The sequence below is a fragment of the Styela clava genome, chromosome 2 (assembly GCF_964204865.1).
Source record: "Styela clava chromosome 2, kaStyClav1.hap1.2, whole genome shotgun sequence".
Taxonomy (NCBI): domain Eukaryota; kingdom Metazoa; phylum Chordata; class Ascidiacea; order Stolidobranchia; family Styelidae; genus Styela; species Styela clava.
In genome coordinates, this window is record NC_135251.1 from 26,724,218 (window position 1) to 26,748,918 (window position 24,701).

Below are 24,701 nucleotides of genomic sequence, written 5' to 3' on the forward strand. Positions count from 1 at the left end.
ATTATAAAAACGATGTTATAAAAGCATGAAATAGATATCAAACAGTAAAATAACTTAACTCAATAATGAGGCAGATGCTTGGAGTAGTAGTAGGTGCGTGTCGCGAGAGATCCCAGAGTTGAGTGTCAGAAGTCGACTGTCAAATTTGGTATTCCAAAAAGCCAAAACGTGGCCGCGCGTCACAGGTCATGTGACCTGAGCCTAGATGTCGCTATATGAGGTCCCAAAACGCATATGAGGCCCCTTTGCGCTGTGGGCCCCCCCGCGACCGCGGGGGTTGCGGGGGTGGATGCTACACCACTGCTGTGGGGATATATTCGCAACCAAATAGATAGAAAGAGAGTGAACAATTTGGACTACCCAATCACACTCGATTCAACTTCGCTAGTCGATTCAGCTAGCCGTAGTCAATTCAGTGACATTAGTGATGTCTAGGGCTGGGAATTTCAGGGAAAACACTTTAACCGTTAACCGGGTAAAATTAACCGGTTAACCGCCGCGTGACGTTTGACGTAATAATTTATAATTTCAGCTTGTTACGTCACAATGCTTAAAGCAATTTTGCGTGTTCTTATCCCGGTATCGCTCAACAAAATTATTCACGAATCGAGATAGTTTCATGATTGCTTTGCTGCAAGAGATAGGCAGCGTGGTTCGGGCATGTGGAAGTATTTTGGAAAACCTGATTCCGTCGTTAAACGTCATTTATGTGACAAAATATCAGTGTTCGATGTGCAAATTTTACTTCGAGATATATATCATATAAAAAAAAAATGGCATCAACTGCGCACTTGTTGTATGACATTGAATATCCGATTTTGCAATGAAATCGTAAATCGACCGAAAACTGATTCTGAATTCATCATTGTCAAATTTCCATAATCAGCAATCTTGGTACTTTCCCTATTTTTCACATTTATTGAGTCCTTACCCACACTGTTAGTAATATTATTTTGAATTAAACGCCACAAGAGATAATTTTGCGACGACGTAATCATATTTGAAGAAATTGTACGGTATGAAGATGATTTGTAACTGAGATGTCAGTTAACGGTTAGGATAAATCGTAACCGTTAACCATCTGAAATCGGTTAACCGGTTAACCATTCCCAGCCCTAGTGATGTCGAAAATATTTTCTGTTATTTTCACGACGAAACAACACCATATGTTATTTTTTTATTACCTTTCAGCTAAGGCGACGCGGGCCACAGATAATGACGCTACGGGCCACATGTGGCCCGCGGGCATGGGTTTGGACCACCCTGTTATATATCATAAGTAAGTACATACGGTAATAATACGGGAATTACAAACTATTAGCACGCCCAAACATCTTTTTGGTCACTCACCGACGGTTATCACACTATGTGGAATTGACATATCACCCACTCGCTAATACTCACTTTTTTACCGTTTTCATTTTTCAAGTTTATGAGTCCATAATGAAAGAGATGTAAGCAAACAAAATTCTCTATAATAGTATAAATTCCCCCTAATTTTCTCGATGACAACGATTTTGCAAAAGTGATGTTTGTTGTAGATCAACTAACCATCGAAAATTCTTCGAATCTTGATCGGGCTCGCTAATATTTGTCATGTAAGCAGCAGCCTGAGCTTTTGCATTTCCAAAATTTTTTTGGCATTCCTTATAATAAAAGTTGCCACAGTTTTAACTCAACGATTTATAAATAAATTAGTTTTTGATCGGTTGAGGTTTGAAATAAGATGATAAAAGAAGTAGATAATAGATAGTAGATAATAGTTTTACACACTTTAACTCAGCTACAGTATTTTTACTGATCCTGAGAATTGGTGGCGTTTTGAAAATAAAAGTCGTTTCCGTATTGCTCTCAAAACAATTATTTTCAATAACGTTTTGAAAAACAAGCTTGTAGCTTGACTGAGTTCATTTATAACTAACGTTTTTGTTTGAATTAACTAAGGGAACATTAGTTCAACAGTTGACATATTCCCATTGACAAAAGAATTTTTCTTTTAAAAGTTTTAGAGCAAATAACAAATAAATTTGTTCAATAGAGGAGCCCAAACTGCTGAAGAATAAAGCAAACAATATTATTTGCCGACGATCGACGGATCTTTATTAAAAATATTCCATTTGATGTGCGCATTATGATATATTTTATTTTAGGCACTGGTTTTAATACAGTTCTGAATAGTCTTCTCTGAGTAAAAGCAATTATCACCATGATCAAATGCTTCATCAGTATGCAGCCTACCGGAAACTTTTAATGTGTTATTCATCTGAATTTACTATTCAATGGCATTTTTGAAGAATTAAAGCAAAAGACTAGAAAAAGAGTCGTATGTAAAAATATATCACAGTCGCACAAAATTTTTGCGAAACTCAGTAGCCCTATTCAGTAATATTTAATTCGAGTGCCAATAACACTTCAACAAAACTTTAAGACTAGAAGTTCACTTCTTCTTCAAATTATAGTGAACTGTAAACAAACAAATTGTCTGACACTAAAAGTTGCCTTGTTAAACATTTGAGAACGACTATTATTCGGGTAGTATAGTCGTTCTCTTATCACTTCATGTCAGGGAATAATTAATAGATTATAATTTATCTAGTTTTAGATGATGGATGAAACAACAAGCGAGCGCAAATAGTTCACTGATTTTCTATTAAAACAATCAATAAATTTTTGCCGATTTAAAAGATATTGGTTGGCTTGTTTTGAAAAATATGTTTTTGTTGTCAACTTGCCTCGATTCTAGAATGGTTTTAGCAATGACGTAAGTGAAAATCAAATCAAATCGTCATCTTAAACTCGAGTACCCCAATTGTAAATCTTGAAGATTTCGTAATATGACATATAGAGCTCATGTTGTTATTTATACTCAAACGTAACGTGAATTGAATCACGAATTTGGCTTGTCTAAATTGTCGAGTGTTTGTCGTTTTGTACCTCGTCTTAGAGGCATTTAACAAGTTTTGTGTGGATGGTCAGACAATTAGATTGTGTGAACGGGGTCAGCTTTGAGTGTTTGATTGACAGAATTCATGTATTATACTGTAATTTGCTTACTGGTATAGAGTCGTGCGTGAAAGAAAATATATTTGTCCGCCCTAAAAACTCATACGTGTATAGTTCAACCATTCGGTCAAGTGTAGTCACAGTTGTAGGAAGTTTATCAGTAATGGCGATCGTATTGAGCAAATTGAGGAATTATCGCAATTTTTATTAATAACATTAAAAATTCTTTTTTGGGGGGCATTGCAGACTTAGTTTTTAATAGGCCTAAAACTATGGCGACTCAACGTAGCCAAAGAATTATAATTCTTTCTGTGGTCGCAGTTGCAATTAGTCTGGGCATCGGAGTGATCATCGGGTATTTTGGTAGGGGTGGTGGTTCGAGTCCACAAACACCGGAAGCTGATACAAGGGCGAGTAAAATGATAATGGATGAAATAAAGGCGGAGAATATTGAGCAAAATTTAATGTCAGTAACTTCTTGTAATTAATATATGAACTTTTATCGTTCTAAAACTAATTTCTATCAATTTCTGGCAATGCTGTGGTAACAATGGATGTAAGATACATGGCATTATCTCATGGACACATTCGATAAAGAGATATCCATTTTGCATATTTGAAATTGAAAGATACAAATATTTTTTCTCAAGTTAATTAAAGACAACTCCTACTCTGACGGCGTTTATCACATTATTTTAAATTTTCGTTCCGAGAATATGCAAAGATGTTTTAATTTGTGTTTTTATTGCAGGAAATTGACTGCAAAACCACATATAGCGGGAAGAGATGTCGATGAGGTCGAGCTCGTAGATTTTGTAGCAAACAGTTGGCGAGATTCTGGCCTAACTGTTGAAATCCATCCATATAACGTATTGCTGTCTTATCCAAATCAAGAAGATTCAAATTCCCTTGCAATAAGATTAAATAATGGTGAGTAATTCAAGTGGGGGAATGCAATTCTGAACATGTCTAGTAATTTATTGTACTTTGGTACATTCCCGTATCAAATTTTGTTTACCAGATGATCTAAAACGCACAGAATACCGGTCAATTTTTTTGTGCACTTAGGCATGTGAGGTAACACAAATAATTGAATCAAGTCATATAAAACTGAATTCCATTTCTAATTAATAAATAATGGTTCGGGGAAAATCTTTCTTTTCAGGAACTCTTGTTAGTAAAAGTCACCCAACCGAAGCTATTTTGGATCCCTCACAAAATAAACCAGGTGTGGTCAATCCGTTTAATGCTTATGCCGCAAAAGGTGATCCAGAGGTATTAAATTCTTAATTTTCTTTAGCCGTAATTATCTGACAGGTAATCTTATATATCAAATATACTACCATAAAATATACATACAAAGGTAAAGTTACATCTGTGAAATAGCCCAAAGTGTGCATTTTAGTCTAGCTGACTATTTTAAATATTTGACAGTAGATAGTTGCATCAGAACAAAGATTTTAATGATATTTGAAATTAATTATCTGTTGAAAAACATTTTTTTCTGATTCAACAGTAATTTCTCGATCTGATTTTAATTTTATCACCATTCAAATAATTGACAGTAATTAGAAATGAGAACAAAAATCCACAAATCCTTCAATTTGTATATTACCATATTTTAATTGCCACATTTCTGCATTATTGCAGGGGGACATTGTGTACGTAAATTATGGTACAATCCAGGACTTCATCTTTATCAATAGAACTAAGTCTATCGACCTTACTGGAAAAATCTGCATAGCTCGTTATGGAAAAATATTCAGAGGAGATAAAGGTAATTTAAAAGTCACATTTAAAATTTTTTCGATTTTTTTTTAAAGTTATTTATCTAGGAATGTTGTTTCTACGATGTTCAAACAATTCCCTACTCGAAACATTGCAAATTTTCATAACGTCATACTCTGACTTTATATCTAAATAAATGATGAAGTTATCATAAACAATACAATAAACAATCTCTAATAAATTCTAATATCATGATGCACCCAAATTTCATTACAAATATACGATTGAATGCATTTATTTAATTGCCAGCATTACACGCCGGACAATACAATTGTGCAGGATTAATATTATATTCCGATCCGGCGGATTATGCAGTGGCGGGACAAGGAGTCTATCCGGATACTTGGTTTTTGCCAGGAACTGGGGCACAACGTGGGACATTATTCAAAGATGAAGGAGATCCTCTCACTATGCATTATCCATCTATAGGTAAAATTAACTCGATTCATAAATTCTTTTTACTACTGGCAAGATATAGGCGTCAGAATCTGGTTGTAAATCGGAGAATTTTTTTTATTATCACTGTATGCTAGGATTGTACACGAATGGCAAATGCGTTTCTATTCATTCATATTTACTCTAGGCAGATCTGTCAAACTCACACAATAGAAATAGAATAATCAGGTTTTCAATATCTCCCACTTCGACGTTGCGCAACTCTTTTGTTTGCATATTGCAACGGGCGTTGTTAGTCTGGACTTATATCGACCCTTTTTACATAAAAACTTGGTATTTGATTTCATGTAAATAGTATAAAGTTGTCAATTATTTAACCAGTACTATGATATAATTTGGACATATGCTTCTCCAAATAATAATAATGACACAATATATATCGATTTTTTGCAGAGACTGCGTGGAGAATAAACGAAAGAGATGCGAATCTTCCAAAAATCCCCGTGACACCTGTTGGATATGATGACGCAATAATGTACCTGATGCATATGGGAGGCGAAGAAGTGGAAGAAAGTTGGAGAGGAGGTTTGAATATAACATATAGATACGGACCCGGGTTCCAGGGAAAGCATACCACAAGGTACGTTTATGATTGAATAATCAATGACAGTAGACTAACATTTTGATGAAATTGCACTCAAATAGTTTTTTTCAACGAGCATGCTATTCATTATATAGACTGGTATTTGTAGGCAGGAACTGAATAACTAACAATACAATATGAAGGGTAAAAAAAATAATACTTTATCGTAAATACCGATTATCGGCAAACTGAATTATTCCTTTTCATTGTTTATTTATGATTTTTAATATTTCCGCAACCAATTTTATTTTGAATGGAAAACTTTCCATATAATTTTGTTTTTAAAAATTTTAAATTTACGTTATTTTCTAGTAAGATGTCAATGCATGTCACAACCACAAATGAAAGAAAAACAGCTCATAATGTTATCGGTTATATTCGAGGAACTATTGAACCTGGTATGTGTAATGGATTTGCTGAACAGAGAGGATGAATTGTTCTATTATACATATAAATTTTTCACGTGACAAATCCAAAACATTCAATTCAGTTTTTTCATTTCATAATGTTTGAAAAGTTGAAGATATGTCAGAGAGACTCATTGCTCTAATATTAATTGAAAAGGGTGCCACAGTACTATACCTCTGTCATACGACATAGTGTTGATTCGTTGGAATTAGATATGAAAATTACAAAATGAGATTTCAATTTTTTTGTGCAGTGTAGACTGTAGAGCACCAAACTAATTTGTGTTACCTTTGTAATTCTGGATGTCTATCCAATCCTAATGCTTGCAAAATAAACACTACCCGGGGCTGCCCTTGATATTCTCGAAGGCTCCTAACTTAAATATATATACCAATTTTAAGTTCGATGAACAGAAAAACTTTTGTGGGTTAGTACTTTTTAAACACCACATTTCACGGTTTCAAGTCGGGAAATCAGTTAATGTGTCAATTAAAATGTATACTTAATTTTTGATTTGAAAATATTTGGACCTTCATTTGTAACAGATCGATACCTACTCTTCGGAAACCATCGAGATGCATGGGTGTTTGGTGCCATGGATCCATCGTCAGGAACTGCGGCTATGCTGGAAGTTTCCAGGGCAATTGGTGCGGCCGCAAAGAATGGATGGAAACCGCGTCGAACAATTGTATTCTGCAGCTGGGGAGCTGAGGAATATGGATTGATTGGATCTTCTGAATGGGTTGAAGTATGTTCAATTAGAATATACTATTGAGACATCTCATCAATTAATCGCATCCATGAGATACCTCATGTTTCTCCCGCATTACATTTGAATCGGTAATATTTCACGGCACGCGTTGATCCAAAATACCGCGAAAGCATTTTTTTGAATGAAACCTATTTTTTGTTTCATAACATATAGTTATTATATTTTGATTTGAAACAAGAGCCAATTCGTCAGTATAGAACTGTGAGTATATGCATGTTCGGTGTTCTAATATCAAGCAACAAACTCCCATTTTATGATTATTTGACTAATGTTAGTGTTCAAAAGTAGTTATACAGCATTGAAATATGTTTGACTAAAAATAATTTAAAAAAATACATGGTGTTGAAAAATGAAAACATCAGAATTTTTTTTTCAATTTTTATTTTCACAGGAATTTCAGAAAGTTTTGGGTTCACGATCAATTGCATACATTAATGCTGATACGCTTGTTCGTGGAGGGTATAGCTTTAATGCTGGCGGTTCTCCAAGTATTAAGAATGCAGTTTTTGAAGCAGCAAAACTCGTGACTAATCCTAACCCAAATGAAATATCCATGGGAAGAAAAACTGTATACGATACATGGGCTCATACAAATGGAGGGAACGAACCTGGGTAAGCATCCCAGTTTACTCATTTGTCTCCAAGACTTATTCATTCCACTTGGTTTTTGTTATATTTATACTTATTCATCGCGACTCCATTTTGTAAATTTGCAGATTTTCAACTCTTGGATCAGGTAGTGACTACACGATGTTCTTGCAGCTCACTGGCACCACAGTAATGAATGCAAATTACATATTTGATCCGGTGAGTAAATCTTCAAATAACAATTTTATTTTAGATTATTTTTAAAAACGTAAGAAAAACTTATAATGAATTGATTTTCTCAGAGAATTGGTATCTCCGGCTATCCAGTGTACCATTCCGTGTATGAAACATTCGATTTTGTTAAAAAGTTTGTGGATCCAAATTTCCTCAATCATCAAGCAGCGGCAAGAGTTCTAGCGGAATTGACACGAAATTTAGCGGATTCGCCAGTTTTACCTCTAAGCGCTGTAGATTATGCAACAAAAATGAATGCCGATAAAAACGCAATGTTGAATATTTTTAAACAAAATCTGACTGATCATCGCATGGATCCAAGTAAATACATTTACCAGTTTTATGATAACGATAAATTTTGAGATTTTTGCTTTTCAGTTGTATGTTAGAAATTCTGCTAATCGCCATAATGTTTTGTGTGTCCAAACAACTCGAACGTGCTCATAAATTATATATGTCTTCTCCACTTTGGTCATTTCAGCATTACTCGACGACGCCGTCACAAACTTTGCAACAGCAGCAACGAATCTCCATAAAAGAATTCTCGATCTCGATCAGACAGAGTAAGATAAATGTATATATATTTATTTAGTATATTTAGTGAGCGATTCACTGATAACCCGACATCCTCCTTCAAACGAACCAACAGTGAAACAGAATAAATTGCGCCTTTTTGTTAATCTCGGATAACTTCAGCAACGAAGTAAGTCTGTGTGCGCTGCGCTCTTGTAAGCATAGTGCACTAATTTTCCATACTTGTGAGCTGGCATAATGTAACACGTAGATGTTGGGTCAAATCTACTATCGCAGTGTATACACACTTTTTATAAACAAAAAACAATACCTCAATTAATACATGCCGTGCTTCCTTTCAAATGGGATCTTTCAGATTGTGGTGCTTTCAATAAAATTAATGTCGTTGTTATAAATGGAAATTTATGGAAGAAATTTGTTTTGAAATTTAAAATTTACGCATTGTAGCAACTTTATTGCAGAAAATGAACCCTACTCAAACCATTCTTGAGACTTGTAATGAATACTTGATGAATTGACAGATCTGATGTTGATATCATATGTACATACGTATTTTCAGTGCACTAGCCGTGAGAGCAATCAATGATCAACTTATGCAACTTGAACAGGCATTCATCGATAAACAAGGAATAGAAGGAAGAAATCAGTTTAGGTAGTAACAATTCCTCTTTTATTTCGAAAAGATATATTCAAGAATGTTAGTTCATATTGCTTTGATTCGTGTTGTTTTAGAAATTCCATGCACAACGTCGTTTCAAAAGTATTTGATACATTATTGTAAAAGTAATTTTTCATTGGAACTTTTTTTATGTCAAATTTTCATTCACCAAACCCAACGTTTATTATATATGAAAACCAATGACTTTGTTTTTATTTGTGTGATTGTATATTATTTAGTCACGTTATATACGCTCCAAGTCTCCACAATACGTATGGCGAAGCAGCATTCCCTGGACTTGTTGACTCGATGTTTGAAATCAACGCTGACCCAGATCCAGATGCAAGATGGGAAAGGGTAACTCACCTGAATTTTTATATACATGGTGTTTAATTCTGCAATTTTAATAAATTTTGAAAAATAGAATTACACTATAATATTATGAAAGCTCAGAATCCGTCGTTTTTCAGGTCCGTCGGCAATATGCTATCCTCCTGTACCATATCGGTTCTGCAGCATCGACACTGAGAGATGTTGTACCAATCAAGGGATATTCAAACGTTTAGTGTAACTAAAACGAGTTGACTCAATGTCATTTTGTGATTTAAATTTGTAAAATGATTCCAAAATAAATCCACATAATATTCAGAAGGTACTCCCGTAGTATGTGAACCAAGATGGCGGACACTGGAACGTAGAATGTCTACCAGGTTAGGGTTAAGCCATCATTTAGGTACAAATACTACGGGAGTCACTTGAACTCGTAATATAATTAAAATGAGGAAAATTGGAATAAAATTATGGCCTAACCCTAAGCTGGTACACATACTACGTCCCGGTGTCCGCCATCTTGGTTCACATACTACGGGAGTACCATTTAAAATGCAGTAAGTAAACGCTCAATTGATCGTCGAATTCATTTGCTATAAATTGTATTCCATCATTCCACCATGATTTCCAATATGCATGACATTTCTATTGAAACCTCAAAAATTAGTTGATGGCGTATATTCGTTAAATATAGGGAACCTGCAGAACTCGCATCCCGACCCAATATGTTAAATAGTATACCGTTGTTGTTGGTATTCTTTTTCTTCTTGTTTCCTTCTCAACTACTGGACCAATTTCCTTGATTAAATTTGTTTTTGTGGCTAGAATGCTATTCCTTTCTATGAGTGTTGAATTTGACTTGACAATCAATAATATATGCCAGAGTCAGATATAATGGTGATGGATCCGAGAGCTAATATCAATACTATATTCAATACTCTATCGCGATTTTGCAACATCGTCAAGACCAAAAATGCGAAAAGTTTGCTCATTGTGTTCGTAGATAGAATTTAGAATTGCATGGTATTCCACATACTGAAAGTGAGCGCCTTGACATAGTCTGAATAGATTTCTCAGAAAAATCAAATCAAAGAGCGGGATGACATATTATAATGAGACTTATTTATTAGCAAAAATAGCAACATTTCTACAATTAGGTAAAATTTGCCTAAATAGTATATCTTCACTTTGTATTAACCATAATGTGATAAATTTCGACAGAATTTCTTATTTAATTCAATAAGGACGAATACTTGCGGACCCTTATTCGATTCGTAGGCTAGTTAAAAAGTAAAAATGTTTATTATAGTAACTTGACTTGATAAATAATATTTAATCTTTCACCTTTGCAGGTATTATTGTTTTGTCTGAAGAAATTAGACTATGATCTAACGAAAGCGCTCTAACATAACTGATATTTCGTCAAAATGGGTTATGGTATTCTTGTTTAAAATAATAAACTGTCGATAACCTTTAGCACCGAAGCCCTACAACAGGCACAAGTATACGCAGTGAAGTGTAAACTCAGAGAGTGTGATATTTGCTGTATCCACATTAATAATATGAATTTCAATCAAAAAATGGCATGAATAAGTGGAGATTCAGCTTACCCGCTTCGTAGATTTATAGTCATTAGTATCTCTGTGAACTACATATTCTAATGCTATTATTGTTCATTGTAACAAAAACAAGCGCATTCGAAATTATAAGCTTCTCGTTTTTACTTCTTTGAAAAAAAAATGTAGACGTCAGGTTGTTTGATATAAGATAGGTTGAAACCTAATAGCATTTCAAAAGCAGAAACGAATATTAAAACCTGATAAACGAAGTTTAAACCTGATCGGAAGCTCTTGAAGTTTTATATATATATTCTTTCAATATAAGTGATGTGCGACGTTTCACTAAAAATATAAAATTAGATCTAACAACCACCAAGCACGGATGGATATACGACACTATTTCAATATTTTGTGTGACCTATTCAGAAGTCTCTATTGAGTTGCTATGCAGACATGATAGATAGATTGATTCTAATGAGCTACGTTAGACGTTTAGCCTATAACAGTGCCCTTCAACCGGGTATAAGGTATATCCAAGTGTATACCGGAGCATAAGTAATACAACTGATAAACGGTATACGAAGGGTGTACAGCTCAAGTCAGGGATTCTAAACTTTAATATAATAAATTAAAATTATAAAATAATCAATTGGAGACAACAATGCAAACGTGGCGCACGTGAAAAATAAAAGGCATTTACCCAACGAACCTACTTGAGTAGATTGTTACATCACAATTTATCTAGATAATGCAGGCACGTGTCTGGGGTTGATGATTTCAGCTGTCATGCACGTGGCTTGATTTACGTTGAGCACTATTCCCGCTGGCGCTAGGGCCGTCAGTCAAATTTAGACCTTTTACTTTACAACTTAGACAGTAGACCAATAGATTGCATGGTTATATTGCAGTATCGTCAGTTTTAGTTTTTTTTTTACATTCTGTGCTTAAAATTCAATGTTTATTTAAGCTTTAAATAAACATTGGTATTTGTAAAGTATACAAAGTTCTTGAAAAATTATAAAAAGATACATCACTGTGAAAAAGGTTGAAGAATACTGGCCTATAATATTAAGAAATTCTGATTGCGTGTAGATTTTATAGTGGAGTTTACATTCCCCTTTATTATTTCAAAATATTTGCATCCAAGGTTTGCGGGTATGTTAGAATTGTGCACCTAAATATAACAACATTTACTAATAAATGATCATTCAAGTTTAGAAAGTGTGTTCAACATCAACTATAATTGAGATAATTAAGAAAGTAGCAGCTAATCTGGGATCAAAAAATCCGAAACAATGAAACGATGTCCCACAGGAATCAAGGAAAGTATAATAGCAATCAAATTTGCTAAGTGAATTCAAATTTGTCGATGTGAACAATTTGGCAAAAAGGATGATTGTTCCATATCATTCATATTTATTTCAATTTTTTTTTTGTGAAGCTATAAAGAGCAAATAGAAATGCAATAAAGTCGTCAAAACTGCTGCAGAATAAAGTAAATATTACCATTTGCCCAAAATCGAGAAATCGCAATGGGAAGAATATCATTCTGGTTTGAAACGTATGCATGTATATTCGAAGCTCGTGGTTTTTTAATATTTTCCTTATTGCACTAAATTATAATACAGTTTTGAGTAGTTTGAGGCTAATCAATCGTCATTGTAATCGAGTGCTTCCGCAGTATGCAGCCTACCAAAAAATATTGCAAAATGTGAAGTTTGAATATTTGAAATGTGGAGCATATTCAGCCTTACGTCAGCATACCTATAGAAGTTTGCGATTGTATTACAATGTTCGGTATTCATTTAGTAGTCGAGTTTAATTTGCATTATAATATAAATTACCAAACAAGCTATCTGGAACAAAATGTTTAAAATTTTAGACCAGCATTCGCTTTTATCTATAGCAAAGAAATTGCGAGAATTAAAGAAAAGAACCAGGTATCACCATGAGATGAAGTAGAAATAGATTTACAGTATTTAGGTATTTAGGCAGAAACCAGTTAGAACGAAACAACTGTGAAAAATATGATGCATAAAAGTTTGAAATATTTCTGGTTCGAGATAGAGAAATTTTGCAATTATACACATATCGTGTTAATGTGTAAGTTACACATACACCAGTAACCGAGACGAAAAATATCATACTAGGTAATAACGAGTTTTGAACTGAATATATTTATCACATATACATAAATTCGTGCAATGAAGAGTATTGGAATTGGCATCATATAATTTTGTTTAATATAACCTTGACTGTTGATATTACTCTTGTTGTCGACATGTATATTTCTATTTTATGACCTTATATGCTCAAACAAAATAACATTTTGTGTCCAATGTATCCAATCAAGAAGCATTTATTGCAACAATAGAAAAAATGAAACTGTACATCTGACGAGTTTTTGAGTTAAATGAATTCACTCAATATAATGTATTGATGGTATGAACCCTATAAAACTCACTTAGGTTCCTCGATCAGAAATGTTTAATTTATGAGAATTTTGACAACATTATGAATAAGTTTAGGGTGAACTTGTCTACTTGGTGTGCTGAGCTCCATTTTATCCTATAATTTATCACGCATCTTAGTCTATTCTCATTAAAATGAGGTTTAAAAAATCAAAGCCTTATCAAATCTCATATTTTAAATTAAACGGTAACATATTGATACACATAGATCAGATATTATCTAGTCACTGTAGTGTAAAGTTTGAGGTTTATGAGTAATGCTGATCGTTTAGGTAATTAATCAATTTACGGAATTTTTAATATTAACCATGGAAATTTTATTTTTAGAAAGCCTAAAACTATGCCGACTCAATGTAACCAAAGAGTTATAATTCTTTCTGTGGTCGCAGCTGTTATTAGTCTGAGTATTGGAGTGATCATCGGTTATTTTGGTAGGGGTGGTGGTTCGAGTCATCAAACATCGGAAGCAGATACGAGAGCGAGTAAAATGATAATGGATGAAATAAAGGAGGCGAATATTGAGCAAAATTTAATGTCAGTACCTTCTTGTAATTAAAATGTACATTGTTTTTATTTTCACACTGATCTTAATGTTATTCTTTTAAATTCTTATTGATATATAGGTTCTGAAAATGCAATGCTAACGATGGATATAAGAAACATGGCAGCCATTTTTTCTGAGACACATCCGATAAAGAGAAAGCCTTTACTGCATATTTCAAATCGAAAGATTATATTTTTTGCCCCAAAGAAATTGATAACAAATCTTAATCAGACGCCGTATTTCATACTCATTCTCAACGTGGTTACGAGAATATGCAGAATTATTCTAATTCGTACATGTATTGCAGGAAATTGACTGCAAAACCACATATAGCCGGAAGAGATGTCGATGAGGTCGAGCTCGTAGAATTTGTAGCAAACAGTTGGCGAGATTCTGGCCTAACTGTTGAAATCCATCCATATAACGTATTGCTGTCTTATCCGAATCAGGAAGATTCTAATTCCCTTGCGATAAAATTAAAAAATGGTGAGTAATTCAAATTGCCTAAATTATTGAATATGCTAATTAATTTATTGTACTTTGGCACATCCCCTTAGCAAGTTTTTTTTTAAGCTGAGAACCATATTCGGTCAATTGATTTTGTGCACTTGGTAACACACATGATTGAACTAAGGCATATAAAAATGAATTCCATTTCTGATTGATAGATAATGATTCTCGGAAAATCTTTTTTCACAGGAACTCTTGTTAGTAAAAGTCATCCAACCGAAGCTATATTGGATCCCTCACAAGATAAACCAGGCGTGGTCAATCCGTTCAATGCTTATGCCGCAAAAGGTGATCCAGAGGTATCAAATTCTTAATTTTCTTTAGCCGTAATTATCTGACAGGTAATTTTATATATCAAATAGACCACCGTGAAATATACATACGAAGGTAATGTTACATCTAATATCTCAAAGTGTGCATTTTAGTCTAGCTGACTATTTTAAATATTTGACACTGGGTAGTTCCATTAGGACAAAGATTATATTGTTATTCGAAATTAATTATCAGTTAAAACATTTTTTTCTAATTCAACAGTATTTTCTCGATCTGATTTTAATTTTATCACCATTCAAACAAGAGAGCAATCTTCAAATATATGGACACGTAAACCAGAGCGAAGCAGTACTTACCTTTAACGTTACCGGTACCTTCAAAAAAGTTTTCAGTAGTAAGGATTTTCAGAAGCAGCCGTCACGTTTGGCGGAACTGCTTGAAATAAATGTCAAAACAATGTTCCCATGCGTAAAAGTTAAAACAGTGAAATTTTGAATGAAATAGCAGATCTCATCGGATTCATAGGAAATTTCGAAATAAATGAAAGTAATAGCCTTGTGGAAAAAAATTCATCTTCAACCACGGAAAATTTCGAAGCAATTGGTCCAGTAATCCGAGAGAAAAGCGACTTTTTTATAACGTGTCAAAGAACAAGCATAGGAACAACAACGAAAATACCAAAACCCTTCAACTGTATATTACTATATTTTAATTGCCCTATTTTTTGCATTATTGCAGGGGGATATTGTGTACGTAAATTATGGCACAATCCAGGACTTCATCTTCATCAATAGAACTAAGTCTATCGATCTTACTGGAAAAATCTGCATAGCTCGTTATGGAAAAATATTTAGAGGAGATAAAGGTAATTTCTCACATAAAGTCACATTTGTTGCACATTTAAAAAAATTTCGAATTTTTTTAATTTTCTGTATCTTGGAATGTTGTTTCTACGATGTTCAAGCAATTCAAAACTCAAAACACTGCACATTTTTATAACATCATACTCTGACTTAAATATACCTAAATAAATGTTATTCTTATCAATATTATAAACTATCTCTGATATTTTCTAATATCATGATAAACCCAAATTTTATTAAAATTATACGAATTTATAAATTTCTTCAATTAAATGTATACATTTCTCTAATTGCCAGCATTACACGCCGGACAATACAAATGTGCAGGATTAATATTATATTCCGACCCGGCGGATTATGCAGTGGCGGGACAAGGAGTCTATCCCGATACTTGGTATTTGCCAGGAACTGGGGCACAACGTGGGACATTATTCAAAGATGAAGGAGATCCTCTCACTATGCATTATCCATCTATAGGTAAAATTAACTCGATTTCTAAATTCTTTATACTACCGGCGATATAAGCGTCAGAAGCAATACCAATTTTCAATATCTTCCATTTCGATGTTGCGCAACTCTTGTGTCTGCATATTGCAACGAACGTTGTTAGTCTGAACTTATATGAACTCGTTTTATATAGAACTTGGTATTTGATTTCGCGTAAATAGTATAAAAATGTCAATTCTTTAGCCAGTACTGTGATACAATTTGGACTTATGCTACTTCAAATAATAATAATAGCACAATATCAATCATTTACAGACACTGCGTGGAGAATAAACGAAGAAGATGCGAATCTTCCAAGAATACCTGTGACACCTGTTGGATATGATGACGCAATAATGTACCTGATGCATATGGGAGGCGAAGAAGTGGAAGAAAGTTGGAAAGGAGGTTTGAATATAACATATAGATACGGACCCGGGTTCCAAGGAAAGCATACCACAAGGTACGTTTCTGATTAAATAATCAAGGACAGTAGAATAATTTTGATGGAATTGCACTCAAATAGTTTTTTCAACGAGCATTATTTATTCATTATTTAGACGAGTATTTCTAGGTAGGAACTGGGTAACTAACAATACAATATAATAAATGGAAAAAAATAATACTCTATCGTTAATATACGATTATCGACAAACAGAATTATTTATTTTCATTGTTTATTTAGAATTTTTAATATTTCTGCAACCAGTTTTATTTTGAATTTTTGATTAGCTTTTCATATTTTTTTGTTTTTGCAAATCCTAAATTTTACGCTTCATTCTAGTAAGATGTCAATGCATGTTACAACCGCAAATGAAAGAAAAACAGCTCATAATGTTATCGGTTATATTCGAGGAACTATTGAACCTGGTATGTTTAATTTATTATTGTACACTTAATTAATTTTTTTACATGACAAATATCCAAGCTCGATGAACAGATAAACCTTTATGGGTTAGTACTTTTTAAACACCACATGTTCAGTTCACAGTTTCAAGCCGGGAAATCAGTCAATATGGCAATTGAAATGTGTATTTAATTTTTGATTTTAAAATAATTGGACCTTCATTTGTAACAGATCGATACGTACTCTTTGGAAACCACCGAGATGCATGGGTGTTTGGTGCCATGGATCCATCGTCAGGAACTGCTGCTATGCTGGAAATTTCGAGAGCAATTGGTGCGGCCGCAAAGAATGGATGGAAACCACGCCGAACAATTGTATTCTGCAGCTGGGGAGCTGAGGAATATGGAATGATCGGATCTTCTGAATGGGTTGAAGTATGTTCAATTAAAATATATTATTGAGACATATCATCAATTACCTTAATCCATGAGATACCTCAAGTTTTTGCCGCATTATTTTTGATTCGGTAATATTTCACGGGACGCGTTGATCCAAAATAACGCGGAAGCAGTTTTTAGATGAAACCTATTTTTTGCATGCATGTTCGGTGTTCCAATATCAAGCAACAAACTCCCATTTTGTGATTATTTGACTAATGTTAGTGTTCAAAAGTAGTTATGCAGCATTGAAAAATATTTCAGACTAAAAACAATTTTTAAAAAATATGGGATTAAAAATTAAAATATTCAAAAAGCCTTTTCAATTTTTAATTTTACAGGAATTTCAGAAAGTTTTGGGTTCACGATCAATTGCATACATTAATGCTGATACGCTTGTTAACGGAGGGTACAGTTTTGATGCTGGCGGTTCTCCAAGTATTAAGAATGCAGTTTTTGAAGCAGCAAAACTCGTGACTAATCCTAACCCAAATGAAATATCCATGGGAAGAAAAACTGTATACGATACATGGGCTTATACAAATGGAGGGAACGAACCTGAGTAAGCATCCCAGTTTACTTATTTGTCTCCAAGACTTAGACATTCCAGTAATTTTTGTTATATTTATACTTATTCATCGCGACCCTATTTTGTAAAATTTGCAGATTTTCAACACTTGGATCAGGTAGTGACTACACAATGTTCTTGCAGCTCACTGGCACTACAGTAATGAATGCAAATTACATATTTGATTCGGTGAGTAAATCTCAAAATGACAAATTTATTTTAGATATCAATAGATATTTAATTTAAAGTAGTTGTATATTTCTTTTTCTGTAAAAATGTGAGAAAAACCTATAATGAATTGATTTTTTTTTAGAGAATTGGTATCCCCGGCTATCCAGTGTACCATTCCGTGTATGAAACATTCGATTTTGTTAAAAATTTTGTGGATCCAAATTTCCTCAATCATCAAGCAGCGGCGAGAGTTTTAGCGGAATTGACAAGAAATTTGGCGGACTCGCCAGTTTTGCCTTTGAGCGCTGTAGATTATGCAACAAAAATGAATGCTGATAAAAACGCAATGTTGAATATTTATAAACAAAATCTGACTGATCATTGCATGGATCCAAGTAAGTACATATACCAGTTTTATGATACAGATAAATTTTGATAATTTATTTATTTTGATAAGAAATTCTGCCAATAGGTGTAATGTTTTGTGTTTACGAACAACTCAAACATACTCATAAATTATATATGTCTTCTCCACTTTGGTCATTTCAGCATTACTCGACGACGCCGTCGCAAATTTTACCACAGCAGCAACGAATCTTCATAAAAGAATTAACAATCTCGATCTGACAGAGTAAGATGAATGTATATTATTAACACTATATTTATCTAAACGTAGCGGCGATTAACTGATTATCCGACTTCCGACGATAATCCGCTTCCAATCCTCCTTCCAACGAACCAACCGTGACATAGCTGAAATTGCGTCTTTGTCGGAAACGGAGTGGACCTATAGATCGTTTTTTATTGTTGTTGTGCTTGTTCTTTATTATTTATTCTTCTTCCTATTGTTACGAAAAAATCGCCTTTACCTTTAAATTAATGAAAAGAATGATTTGAAATTACTAGTCGTTAAAGTGATTAAAGATTGCATTTTTCGCAAGAAGTTTATATTTTATTTATTTCAAATATTCCTGTGAGCTCTATGAAATTAATTGTTTCGTGGGCTATGATGTCATCAAAATTTGCGCACCTGACGGCGGTTCCGCCAACACATATCAGCGAATGTCGTTCGCAGCGAACGTCGTCGGATCTCGAGTAGGTTGTCGTGCTTTCATTATATTTATTGTCCTTATTAAAAATTGGAGTTTAGGCATAACCTTGTTTTGTAATTTAATTAAGATTTACTCACTGAAGCAATTTTATTGTAGAAAATGAAACCCTTAATCAAACTCAAACTGGGTAAACTATTTCTATAACTTGTAAAGAGTGCTTGATGGAGTAACAGATCTGGTGTTGATATCATATGTATATATGTATTTTCAGTGCACTAGCCGTAAGAGCAATCAATGATCAACTTATGCAACTTGAACAAGCATTCATCGATAAACAAGGAATAGAAGGAAGGACCCAGTTTAGGTAATAACAATTTTTCTTCCATTCTGAAAAGACGTTCATAAGTACATACATTGTTGTAAAAGGTATTTTTCATTGGAAATTTTCTTTATGTCATGTTTTCATTCACCAAACCCAACGTTTATTATATATGGAACTTAATGACATTGTTTTTATTTGTGTGATTATATATATTATTTAGTCACGTGATATACGCTCCAAGTCTCCACAATACGTATGGAGGAGCAGCATTCCCTGGACTTGTTGACTCGATGTTTGAAATCAACGCTGACCCAGATCCAGAGGCAAGATGGAAAAAGGTAACTCACCTGAATATTTATATGAATGGTATTTATTTCTGCAATTTTATTACCTTTGAAAAATAGAATTACACTAAAATAATATGAAAGCTGAAAAATATTTGATTTTCAGGTCCGTCGACAATATGCTATCCTCCTATACCACATCGGTTCGGCGTCATCGACACTGAGAGATGTTGTACCAATCAAGGGATATTCAAACGTTTAGTGTAACTAAAACGAGTTGACTCAATGTAATTTTGTGATATATATTTGTAAATTGATTCCAAAATGAATTTACATATTTAAAAGGTAATCCCGTAGTATGTGAACCAAGATCACGGACACCGGAACGTAGTATGTGTACCAGGTTAAGGTTAGGCTTTAACGCAACTGTTGATAACCTTAAGCACTGAATCCCTTCAGCAGGCATAAGTATACACAGTGAAATAGAAAATTAGAGAGGGTGACTTTTGCTGAATCCATATTGATTGATAAAGATAGATTGAAACCTAATAGCATTTTAAAAGCAGAAACGGATATTGAAACTAATTTTAAAACCTGATCAGAAGCTCTTGAAGTTATATATATATTCTTTCAATTTACGTGAGGTGCGGCGTTTCATTAGAAATATAAAATTAGATCTAACAGCAACCAAGCACGAATGGATATACGGAACTATTTCAATATTTTTTGTGACCTATTTTGAAGTCTTTGTTGAGTTGCTAGGCAGACATGATAGGGTGATTTTAAGAAGCTACGTTGGACAGTCTATAATATTATGGAATTGTGATTGCGAGTAGACTCCGTGATGGAGTTTGCATTCCCCTTCAATATTTCAAAATATTTGCATCAACAGGCATCCTCATGTTGTCGACATCTATATTTCTACTTCAATGGCCTTATATGCTCAAACGAAACAAAATTTTTAAATTACCCCGAGAAAATTTACAATCAGATGCACACGCCTTTCATAAATAATAAGCTCTGATTTACGGTACTTGCCACGTTCAAGAACATTGATTACGTAATAATGTCTTCGGTAGAGCCTGTCGTGATTTCGATAAACACTGTAAAAGCATGACATCAAAATTTTACTTCAAATCAAAGTGCGAGCTTAAAGTTGTCTCACTGTCCCCCTAAAATCGCTTCGCGGACCCTTAAGCGACTGCGGACCACAGTTTGAGAACCAATGTGATAGAGTGATATTAAGAAGCTACGTTAGACGTTCAGCCTATAATATTATGGAGTTCTGATTGCGAGTAGACTCCATATAGTGAAGTTTGCATACCCTCTTAATATTTCAAAATATTTCCATCCACATGTATGCGAATATATTAGAATTGTACACTTAAATATAACAGCATTCCCATAAAAAGGATCATTCAAGTTTTAAAAGTGTGTTGGAGATCAACCATAATTGAGATAATTAAAAATGTAGCGGGTATTCTGGGATCAAAAAATCCGACACAATAAAACGAAGGCTTACAGGAAACAACGGAAGATATAATAGCAATAAAATTTGCTAAGTAAGTTCAAACTTTGTCTTACCTAGTATGTGTAATTTATTCGCTGAAGGGAGAAAGGCAATTGCTCTCTCTATTCTGCACATGAATTTTCAAAATACAAATTTGACACATTCAAAGATTTAAAGAGTTTGAAATGTCAAAAATATGTCGATGAGGATATTTCTCTGATATTGTTTAAAAACAGTCCACGAGCAAAGCATTGCTTAGTTATATAATACGATATGCTTTTTACTCGTTGGAATTCACATTGAAGTAGCAACAAAAAATTACAAACTTTATTGTGCAATATAAAACATCAAATTCAAACATTGTATTAATTGTCATGCATTGCAATTGAATCTGAGTGTATATTCAAGCCAAATGGTTGCACATAACACACCTTGTGCACGGTGTAATAAACTGCGTGGACAATGCTTTCCGTATGTAAAAGCTTTTTAAGTAGGCCCTATCAATTGAATTAGGCCGTGAAAACATTCCATGAATTTATAAAACTTCCGATACCCACAAGAATAACAAAATATTTACATCGGATTGGATGGCCTTCTTTAATTTATTGTTTCGATCTGTTTGAGAACAGATATTCGTGGTTTCTTGAGTTCACGCTTTAGCTGTGCGGACAGGAAATCAGCCAATTTCTCAATTGTTGTCATCTATTTTCATTCTTGAACATGGGATTATCATTCCCATGGGTATAGCGCGGAAAACGTCCCATGAGGTGGGTGGTATGGGAAAGTACACAAGATATTTTCAATGGCAATATTATTACGTAATCTATGTCCCTGACTGTTATACTTTTTACCTTCCAAAAGATGTATATATCTAAATTTGTTTAGGGCGGGATACCATATAGATCAGACATGGGTAAAGTACGGCCCGCGGGCCAAATCTGGCACGGAATTTGTTGAGATTGTGATTAAATTTAGTTTTGACACGAGGGTTGTTGTTTTCCACTGTTGCTTTTGTAACACTGTAAATATTATTCATAAAATGTAACTTTTTACGTCACACTTACATGGCCCGCCAGTCTAGGTAGGCAAAATTTTTGGCCCCTTGTTCAAAAACCTTGTCCACCCCTGATATAGATGCACACATATTTTCATTTAAGATTATTTACCATGATTGGCCGAGGAATTGCCATGCCATGAGATGGATGAAACAAGCATAAATTGCCATGCGAAGAGATCGGACGGAAAATATGTCTCATGGACAAGCTTTCTCATTCTAATTATGGTTTTACAATCGTTTGGCTGTTTTATTTGTCCTTTTTAGTACAGATCGATACGTGCTTTTCGTAAACCATCGAGATGCATGGGTTTTCGGCTCTATAGATCCATCATCTGGAACTGCTGCAATGCTGGAACCTTTTAGGGCAATTGGTGCGGCAGTAAGGAATGGATGGAAACCCCGCCGAACAATTGTATTTTGCAGCTGGGGAGCTGAGGAATATGGATTGATCGGATCTGCTGAATGGGTTGAAGTGTGTTTTACTAATAGTATTATTTCTTCAGACACCTCATGTATATAAACACGTCCTAGAATAAATTGAGTTATACGAAGTGTAGTCTTAAATAATTTTCTTCGGCTAACGCTGTTATGTAAATCAAAAATAATTTGTAACTTGATAACTAATATATTTGGATTTACTAAAAAGCTGTTTTATCAACACAGGACTATAAATATATTAGATATAAGTCCAGTGTTCCAATATCGAGCAATAAACTCAGATTCTATGATTAGTTCCGATTATTTTCGGTTACATTTATTCATTTAAAAGTAATCATAAGGCGTTGAAATGTGCTATACTATAACAATTTTAAAGAATATGGAGCAACTACATGGAGTTGAAAACATTCAAAAGGCTTTCTACAGGAGTTTCAGAAAGTTTTGGGTTCGAGATCTGTTGCCTACCTAAACGTTGATTCCTCCATTAGAGGGGGTTATAGTTTTAGTGGTGGTGGTTCTCCAAGTATTAAGAATGCCGTATTTGAAGCCGCACAACTCGTGACTAATCCAAATCCAAGTGAAATAGCCGAGGGAAGAAAGAACGTATACGATACATGGGCTTATACAAATGGAAATATCAAACCTGGGGAAGCTACTCCATTTACCTAGTCTTTAAAAAAATTTCATTTTCTGTGTTTTATACTCACCTCAATCCCTGTCAGTAAAGAAAGGTACAGTTTTTATATTTAAAATACTGCGAGAGACTTTGTTCGTTGATTGTTACCAGTTTTGGCAAATTTCGCTGTTGTGTCGCGCGTAAATTCCCTTATTTTTATCTAAACTTCTTTGAGGTTTGTGTATTTTATGCCTCGCCTGCTTTGGTCAGTATCTTTTTTCATTGTGGTATTCGGCCTCGTTTGGTACAATTAGGGTAAAGGTAGGGTAGTTAGAGTAATATATGAGCATCGTTGTATTTGCTGTGAATTATATTTGTTTTATTTTTAATTCTCATTTACTGCTTGCTTGGTTCAGTTACTAATTTTCAATAATTGATAAACCGGTATCGTTGACGTATATAGCTTGGCTATTTCGTAATTGTTAACTCAGGATATTAAGCGTTTTCGTTTTTGTCCTATTACCTCCGCTGATGATGACTTTTTGTTCCCTTTTTTATGATTTATTGTTAAATATTTCATTATATTTGCAGTTAACCCACTTCCCTAAAATAGGTTATGCCATGAAACATTCGTGTGTCTAAATATGACAACCCCATTTTGCAGATTTTCAACTCTTGGATCAGGCAGTATTACACAATGTTTCTGCAGCTTACGGGTACTACAGTAATGGATGCGAAATATGTGTATGATCAGGTGCGTAAACTCAAAAAGAAGGAAAATGTATTTCAAACTTATATTTTTACATATTTAATTTAAAGAAGTTGAATATATATTTTTCTGTGAAGACTAAAAACCCTTGTAATGTATTGACTTTTTAGAGACTCGGCCTATTCAGCTTTTCAGTGTATCATTCAATTTATGAAACATTCGACTATGTTAAAACGTTTGTAGATCCGAATTTTCTTTATCATCAAGCATCGGAATTGACACGGAATTTAGCGGACTCGGCGGTTTTGCCTCTAAGCGCTGTAGATTATGCAACGAAAATGAATGCCGATAAAGACGCATTGTTGGAATTTTTATAAACAAAATCTGACTTATCATGGCATGGATCCAAGTAAGTACATTTACCAGTTTTATGATAAAGACATGTTCCCAATTCTATACTAAAACTACTGTCACTCGCTGTAATGTTTAGTGTGTCCGAACAACTTGAACGTACATGTAAATTATATTATGCTTTCTTCTTTTTGACGATTTCAGCATTACTCGACGACGCCATGAATAATTTTACTACAGCTGCAGAGAATCTCCATAATCTATATCATATGAGTACAA

The 24,701-nt window shown here is 34.0% G+C and overlaps 3 protein-coding genes across 3 annotated transcripts; all 3 read left to right on the forward strand.

Moving 5' to 3' along the window:
* Positions 1 to 3,253: 3,253 nt before the first annotated feature.
* On the forward strand, positions 3,254 to 10,610 carry LOC120335296 (putative N-acetylated-alpha-linked acidic dipeptidase). Its single transcript, XM_039402786.2, has 15 exons — positions 3,254 to 3,469; positions 3,755 to 3,933; positions 4,169 to 4,278; positions 4,654 to 4,780; positions 5,041 to 5,220; positions 5,641 to 5,827; positions 6,143 to 6,228; positions 6,784 to 6,986; positions 7,402 to 7,622; positions 7,727 to 7,817; positions 7,901 to 8,153; positions 8,314 to 8,395; positions 8,926 to 9,018; positions 9,264 to 9,381; positions 9,495 to 10,610. Exons 1-15 carry the CDS (start codon positions 3,276 to 3,278, stop codon positions 9,588 to 9,590), a joined length of 2,220 nt encoding a protein of 739 aa, XP_039258720.2. The 5' UTR covers positions 3,254 to 3,275; the 3' UTR covers positions 9,591 to 10,610.
* A 3,097-nt stretch (positions 10,611 to 13,707) lies between these two features.
* On the forward strand, positions 13,708 to 21,083 carry LOC144411663 (putative N-acetylated-alpha-linked acidic dipeptidase). The gene is made up of 15 exons (XM_078110018.1): positions 13,708 to 13,918; positions 14,236 to 14,414; positions 14,628 to 14,737; positions 15,450 to 15,576; positions 15,872 to 16,051; positions 16,337 to 16,523; positions 16,845 to 16,930; positions 17,139 to 17,341; positions 17,686 to 17,906; positions 18,011 to 18,101; positions 18,226 to 18,478; positions 18,633 to 18,714; positions 19,407 to 19,499; positions 19,678 to 19,795; positions 19,908 to 21,083. The coding sequence occupies exons 1-15, from the start codon at positions 13,725 to 13,727 to the stop codon at positions 20,001 to 20,003; spliced, it is 2,220 nt and encodes a 739-aa protein (XP_077966144.1). The 5' UTR covers positions 13,708 to 13,724; the 3' UTR covers positions 20,004 to 21,083.
* A 930-nt stretch (positions 21,084 to 22,013) lies between these two features.
* On the forward strand, positions 22,014 to 23,415 carry LOC144432115 (putative N-acetylated-alpha-linked acidic dipeptidase). Its single transcript, XM_078120202.1, has 3 exons — positions 22,014 to 22,018; positions 22,573 to 22,780; positions 23,173 to 23,415. The coding sequence occupies exons 1-3, from the start codon at positions 22,014 to 22,016 to the stop codon at positions 23,413 to 23,415; spliced, it is 456 nt and encodes a 151-aa protein (XP_077976328.1).
* Positions 23,416 to 24,701: the final 1,286 nt, after the last annotated feature.

Coding starts and splice junctions, on each gene's coding strand:
- LOC120335296 (XM_039402786.2), top strand. CDS start 3,276: ATGGCGACTCAACGTAGCCAAAGAATTATAATTCTTTCTGTGGTCGCA. Junction 3,934..4,168: donor TGCAATAAGATTAAATAATG/GTGAGTAATTCA, acceptor CTTTCTTTTCAG/GAACTCTTGTTAGTAAAAGT. Junction 5,221..5,640: donor TATGCATTATCCATCTATAG/GTAAAATTAACT, acceptor GATTTTTTGCAG/AGACTGCGTGGAGAATAAAC.
- LOC144411663 (XM_078110018.1), top strand. CDS start 13,725: ATGCCGACTCAATGTAACCAAAGAGTTATAATTCTTTCTGTGGTCGCA. Junction 13,919..14,235: donor AATATTGAGCAAAATTTAAT/GTCAGTACCTTC, acceptor CATGTATTGCAG/GAAATTGACTGCAAAACCAC. Junction 19,796..19,907: donor CAGAGGCAAGATGGAAAAAG/GTAACTCACCTG, acceptor TTTGATTTTCAG/GTCCGTCGACAATATGCTAT.
- LOC144432115 (XM_078120202.1), top strand. Junction 22,781..23,172: donor GATCTGCTGAATGGGTTGAA/GTGTGTTTTACT, acceptor GGCTTTCTACAG/GAGTTTCAGAAAGTTTTGGG.